Source organism: Labrus mixtus, chromosome 21, assembly GCF_963584025.1.
Source record: "Labrus mixtus chromosome 21, fLabMix1.1, whole genome shotgun sequence".
Classification (NCBI taxonomy): domain Eukaryota; kingdom Metazoa; phylum Chordata; class Actinopteri; order Labriformes; family Labridae; genus Labrus; species Labrus mixtus.
In genome coordinates this window covers 19,232,113-19,238,381 of record NC_083632.1, presented here as the reverse complement: position 1 = coordinate 19,238,381, position 6,269 = coordinate 19,232,113, and the positions used below count along the sequence as shown (strand labels likewise).

The following is a 6,269-nucleotide window of genomic DNA, read 5'->3' as shown; positions in this document are numbered from 1 at the left end:
ATAAGAATGGCACATTAATCCATATGTTAGTGAAATGTTTGATCATTTTGAAGGTTAAATAGTATAGGATTGTTCTTCTTTCTGCTCAGTTGGTAGAGTCGGCGTCTCTCTCAATCGGAAGGTCGGGGGTTCGATCCCCATCTCCAGTGCTTGTGCTGTGTGTCCTTGGGCAAGACACTGAACCCCAAGTTGCTCCCAATGCTTCGTTGGCGGCGTATAAATGTGTATGAACGTGATTAGTATACCTCTGATGGAAAATGTACACAGCAGCCTCTGCCATCAGTGAGTGAATGTGTAGGTGTGACCTGCGGTGTAAAAGCGATTTGATTAGTCAGAAGACTAGAAAAGAAATATATATAAGCTCAAGTCCATTTAGTCTATTCAGTGTCCCTTATATATTTCATATATAATATGTCTGAATTTCTCAAAGAATCTATTTTTATTAAATCCAAAAGAATCTCTTAAGATATGTACAATTTGTTTTATTTCCTTACCAGGCTTATTCTATAATCTGTTAAAATACACATCACATACCTTTTCAAGTCCACTTTGAAGCATTCAGTAATAAGATTGGATATATATGTATAATAGATATGTCAATCTATTATTATTATTACAAACTGTACATGTCCACCTTGATAACAGAATAGTTTATACAGGGAGTATTAGAACTGGTCTCCTTCAAAATGTCCCTTTCAACTTTCCCAAAAATGCACAGCAGGGGGCAGCAAAGCACTGTTTTCATAATGAAGTAAAAACAAGCCATGCTGTGCTACATGAAATCTCAGACGATACACTCATTATGTACAAGATATAAACAAATGGTAACTGAAACTTAATTCAAAGGAGATAAAACCTCTCATGCATTACCAACACCCCGCTAAAATAAGGGGGGTGCTCATATTATGACACCTATTAAAACATCACTTATGAATAAGTAGTGTTTAGTTTGCATTAGTAGCTACAGTGTTTACATGGCAAGGGTTTAGGATGTAAATGTGCTGCCATAGATCCTCTGTGTTCCTCCAGAGTCTGTGAGTCCACGTAAAGTTCACGAGTCTGCAGGTTAATCCTCAAGGAATGGGCAAAGACAAGAGGCTCCTGAGGTCACACTGTTTCAGAAACTGTCCAACCCAGAAGTTGAGCTTATCAAAAAAAAGAGAGACCAGAAAATCAAATATAAACGTCTGACACGTTAAAAAAGGGTAAAAACACTGTATAAAAGTGAAAATGTGCTGCAAAAAGGATCGAAGAAATGTTCTTGAGTAATCTACAAAGCTGAAGACTTTTGTCCTTAATGTTCAGTTAATCTACACAGCACACATTTACAACCATTACATACACAGGATAGTATTAAGTGCACTTCTTATAAATGCTTTTAGGGAAGGAAAATACACAAAGAAGCACCGTTTGGACAAGAATACATCTATAAGAATAAGTAAGAAAAAACTGAGTCAATGTCCGAACATGCAAAAAATATTCCAAGATCCAGCAAAGAGTTCTCAAACCGAGACTCAAACTGAGTCCATTCCATCAGATTAGTTCATCCTCAGCTCTCCGCATCCCGTCTGTCCTCTTGGAAATGCTGTCCTCATGTGTTGAGTCTAAATATACACGTCCTCCTCGTAATCTTTTAATCTCCTTTGATGAAATGTTCACCCATCTACATCCTTATCGACACGAACAGGTGTCCACAGACATGCCCGGGTAAACCTTTAGCACCTTGTTCCTGTGCGGATCGAGGAAGAGAACGCTGAGCGGGCTCATCTTCTCCGGGACGCAGCACGGTTCAGGGACACCGGGGACGATTCCCACGGCTCTGACGATGCTCTGGATAGTGGCGTGATTGGAAGGACGAACCACCTGCGGTAATGAGGGGAAGTGAAAAGGATTAAATCTTAAAGGTCTTATTATTACAACTGACAAAATCAAGGCAAAATGTCAACAGAGCTTTAAAAGTACTGATTTAAATTTACTCAAAATAAAAAAAGTGACCAAAAGGTTTAAAACTAGACTGAAATACTCGTTCTTGAATGCCTTGCCTTGGACTTTAAAGCCCCCTATGAGGAGTTTTCAACTGGTTCTTAAACTGACTGAAATTAACACTATTAGCAAACGAGCGTATCAGTATGAAGAATGAAACAAAAGAATACACTTTAATTTTTAATGCCTGTAACTGCTGCCACGGGGTAGGTGCCAGATGAGACATGCTAAAAACATTTTCCACAGCAGACACTCACATTAAGTGGTATGTTTGTCTGTTTAAGGAAAGCAGCAGGAGATATTTTGTCAGAATAAATGACCTACGTGTGCGTATACAAGATAGGATCAATAAAAAGATCGGTGATACCACTTTGTCCACAGAGGGCGCCACAATCAACAAAAAACAAAAGATCCTCACAGGAGCTTTAAATACGCAACAGATAATCACTTTTAATGGTTATGTGGCCCTGATTTCTTAGTTTTTAATCCATGATACACAGAACAAAACCTTCATTTAGTCTAATTTTACAATGAAAGACATAAAGAAAAAAAATGTTTAAATTGTAGTAAAATGAAAAAAAAAAAGCCAGACATATTACAGAACATGCAACTGTATCTTCAGTTGTTTTTCCTAATATAGGTCCTAATGTAAGACAGTTAATTTCACAGATGCTGCACGAGCATGCTCTGTGTTATTTCCTGTTTTATACATTCAAAATGATACAGGTGTATGTGGCCTACCTTAGGAATGGGGAATCCACAGGTCCCCGCGCAGTAGAAGGCATCAAACGACTTTGGTGCCAAAACCCACTCGCTCCAGCCGATGTCAGCGAAGTCCACCCTGAGGTACCTCCTGGCGCACACCCTGGGCTCGCTCCACTGTCTCCTCCGGGCCTTTTTCATCGTCCTCTCATCGAAGCTCAGCACCTGGGGCTTACTCAGGCCCTTGCCGCTGTCCTGACCCGGCCTCCTGACCGATTTGTCTGCTGCTTTGGCTTTGGCAGGGAAATATGTGTTCTGCCACAGCTCGTGGTTCTTCAGGGAGTTGAACTGCACTTCTGGGATGTCGTTGGTTTGGATCTGGAGGTGAAGCTCCCTACGTGTCCTTGAGGCTGAGGCTGAGGCTGAGGTGGGTGCGTCTTCCCCTACAGGTAAAGAGCCATACCGCTGCAGGGACATGGCCACGCTGTTCGGTTCATCTATGGCTCGATCATCGGCGTATATCAAAATGTACGGCAGGTTGGCTGGAGAGAGGCGCTCTTTCTGCTGCACCCGAGCCGCACCAAGCCCCAAATCAAACTCCACCGTGACCACAAGCTCTTTGTTTTCCCTGGCATGTTTCACCAGCACTGTTATATCCCTGCTTTGCCAGGAGCCCTTTTTGAAAGGAGCCAAAGTTATGTTTCCCAGTGGTGTTGCAAAAGCAGAGTTGAGGGATGACCCATGGAAGAGGAGCGTCGGGGAGGAGGGATGCTGGAGGCCGCTGGACGGGTGGCGAGGTCTTCTGAATCGCCATGGTCGCTGGTGATGGCGCGGTCGCTTGTAGAGGTAATGGAAGGAGGCGGATAGGATGAGCTCCGATTCTTGGACGGAGGACAGGTTGAACTGGAACACATCTTTGCCGTGAGAGACTTCTGCGGCGATTGAAAAGAAATCTAAAGTTAAAATGAGACATGAAAAAAACAAAGTTCTCCTGAGAAGCACAGAGTGTTTCATACACTCTTTCATGCGCTTCTTTTTTTTCTATTCATTTTAAAATGGACAGTGATGGTTCAACTATGTCACAGAAGTTTTTTTGAACAGATGACCTGAAGGAGGATCTCTCACTGAAATACACACTAACTTTAAGTAAAGTGTTCCCCTCTCTTCTTCCCTTTATCTTTATGGGTTCATTCTGGCAGAATAACTGACGTGAATAATCACACCTTATTTATGTTCCGCAAAATGTTGCTCAACACATCTGATAAATATACGCAGCAGCAGCATGGAAAACATTAAGTGTGCCACGCTTATGTTCCTGCCTCACGCATAACCAAAAAGCCTCATCCTGGATCACTGTACTCGTGAAGTTGAACCTCCTCGTCTCCCACACTTCCAGCTCCACAGCCTGAAAGACAAACACTGGATCGGTCCAGCAGGTCTGTCGCACACATATGGAAGTGCTTATAGCAGAAAGAGCTCCTCTGAGGCTTTCCTCTGTGCGGCCAGTGTCTGAGTGTGATAATAGGCTCTTGTCTAACACCTAGGCTGTCTCGGCTACCGGGTAACTAACAGGGTTCGGCACTTAATCACTAAATCATGGCCGAGCAGAGAGTTGAAGATGTTAACCCTGAAGGGAAGTGAGGGCTGCAGGGTGATTGACAAAACACCTGCGTTCAGGATGTTTTCCACTAATGAAACAATCAAGATCAGGATATTTGCAACGATATTAAAATGTGAATGAACTTACATTTTTTTTTTAAAATAAAATGTGAACTTTCTATTCTTTTCTCTAGTTATGGACCCAATATGGAAGATCTGTGATAAAACGTGCAGTAGGTAAAAACAGAAGTGGAAGATGAATATTACATTTATAAAAACGGAAATGAATCTTGGTTTCAAAAAAGTGTAAACATAAATAAATAAAACGTGCATGTCCTATCATAGGAAAAATAATTGGAGTTAATGAGTGTAATTTAACAATTTTAAAGTAACTTCTGGTAACAAACCCAACACGGTTTCTGTTTAAGTTTACACCTGAAGTAGTGAAATGTGTCTACAGAACAAATGATCATGATTGAGTGGTCTTTTTTTTTTTAGTTCAATTTTTGTGACAAAATACTCGCGATTTTTTTCAACAGAAAGTGATTATAACATATTGTGAAACCATCCAGCAGTTAGCAGGTCTCATTATTTCTTTTTTTGGGACTGGATAAATCGTCACATTGTTCACTCACTTGGGACTGCTTTAAAACTTCTCACGGTGTTCCCGTCCCTCTGGCTCTGCGGCTCTTTCGTGTACTTCTCGTACACTTTGAACATGTTGATGGAGACCATGTCCCGGTGTGCGTTTTCGTGCGTAAAGACGCGCTGCTCCACGGAAAGAGGGGAGTCCGCACCTTGACGCACAGCTTCTCCGAGATCCTCAGACACTTTCCCCCAGCTCGACTCAAGAATCAGTAACAGATGCAGAGTGTGAAAAAGTCCACTCGCCATGGTTGGGGTTCTTTGTAGTGAATCCATTAAGAAACAAACGTGGATAAATTATTTTTTCCACAAAAATAAGCAAAGCAGCGCTGCCTTCAGTTTCTCGCTTATGGATGCCCACCCACGCTTACAAGTAGTATCCAGGTAATCCGCGTCAGACCCGCGCTCCACGGTTCATGGTCTACAGCTGTTTCCACAATGGGAGGAGACCAGAGGAGGACGCATGCATGAAACTCTGCTGCTGGATGACAGATGATGACGCCTCGGAGCGCACAACCAACGAGAGACACGCAGCCTTTTCGGTCAACTGCTTACAAAGTTTTGCAAAGTTCAGAGCAAACCGTCACGAACCAATCCACTCCACTGAGAGACAGGGGGACTTGAAGAGGTCAGACAATGTGGGATCAAAAGGGGGGTTTAAGCTGTATACTTTAATTAAGAAAATACAAATAAATAAAATATTTTTTTTGCCAAATTTGCAAATTTGCCTTCATTTTATTTTGAAAAATTGAATTTTAAAACAGATCATCAAGCAGTCAAAGTTATTATTCATTATTTTGGTAAGGTCATGGAGAATAAAATCCGTAAAAAAATACAAGCAGCAAGAAAAAGTTTAAAAAATAAAAGACTAATCAAAATAGTTTCATATCATTTTTATAAAATACAGTACAGGCCTATTTCCCCCATTGTTCTTTTCCCCAAAATAAAGATGTAAATGGTATTAGCAGTGAAAATTGTGTCTGTCAGGTGGAGCTATCTGCCTGCAGGAGAGCAACATTCAAACAGATGTAACTATCTGACTGAAGAAGAAGAAGAAGAAGAAGAAGAAGAAGAAGAAGAAGAAGAAGAAGAAGAAGAAGAACTTTCATTAAAGAGGTATTTGTTGCTCTTTTTGCACTTGAATTGCACATTTGCACACCTCCACTTTGCACTTTAATAACTTGAATTTCCATTCTGGTATGAGCTCTTGACTGATTTTATTGCACTGTTTTTATTTGGTTTTATATTTTGCTGTGTTGTCTGATTTTTTAAAAAATTCTTTTGGTCCATGTTTTTATGGTGATGTTGTCCTTGTGTTTCTCGTCTTCTGTGTGCTCCTG

General features: G+C 41.1%; 1 protein-coding gene across 1 annotated transcript; it reads right to left on the bottom strand.

The window, feature by feature from the left end:
• Positions 1-420: 420 nt before the first annotated feature.
• Positions 421-5,409, bottom strand: LOC132955696 (growth/differentiation factor 10-like). Its single transcript, XM_061028650.1, has 3 exons — positions 4,920-5,409; positions 2,725-3,617; positions 421-1,863 (listed from the first exon to the last, which is right to left on the bottom strand). Exons 1-3 carry the CDS (start codon positions 5,203-5,205, stop codon positions 1,672-1,674), a joined length of 1,371 nt encoding a protein of 456 aa, XP_060884633.1. The 5' UTR covers positions 5,206-5,409; the 3' UTR covers positions 421-1,671.
• Positions 5,410-6,269: the final 860 nt, after the last annotated feature.

What these genes read in the sequence shown, in the direction of transcription:
- LOC132955696 (XM_061028650.1), bottom strand. Translation starts at nt 5,205, where the DNA reads ATGGATTCACTACAAAGAACCCCAACCATGGCGAGTGGACTTTTTCAC. An exon ending in AAGTTTTAAAGCAGTCCCAA is followed by an intron (nt 3,618 to 4,919) that starts GTGAGTGAACAA and finishes CAATCGCCGCAG; the next exon opens with AAGTCTCTCACGGCAAAGAT. An exon ending in GTGGATTCCCCATTCCTAAG is followed by an intron (nt 1,864 to 2,724) that starts GTAGGCCACATA and finishes TCATTACCGCAG; the next exon opens with GTGGTTCGTCCTTCCAATCA.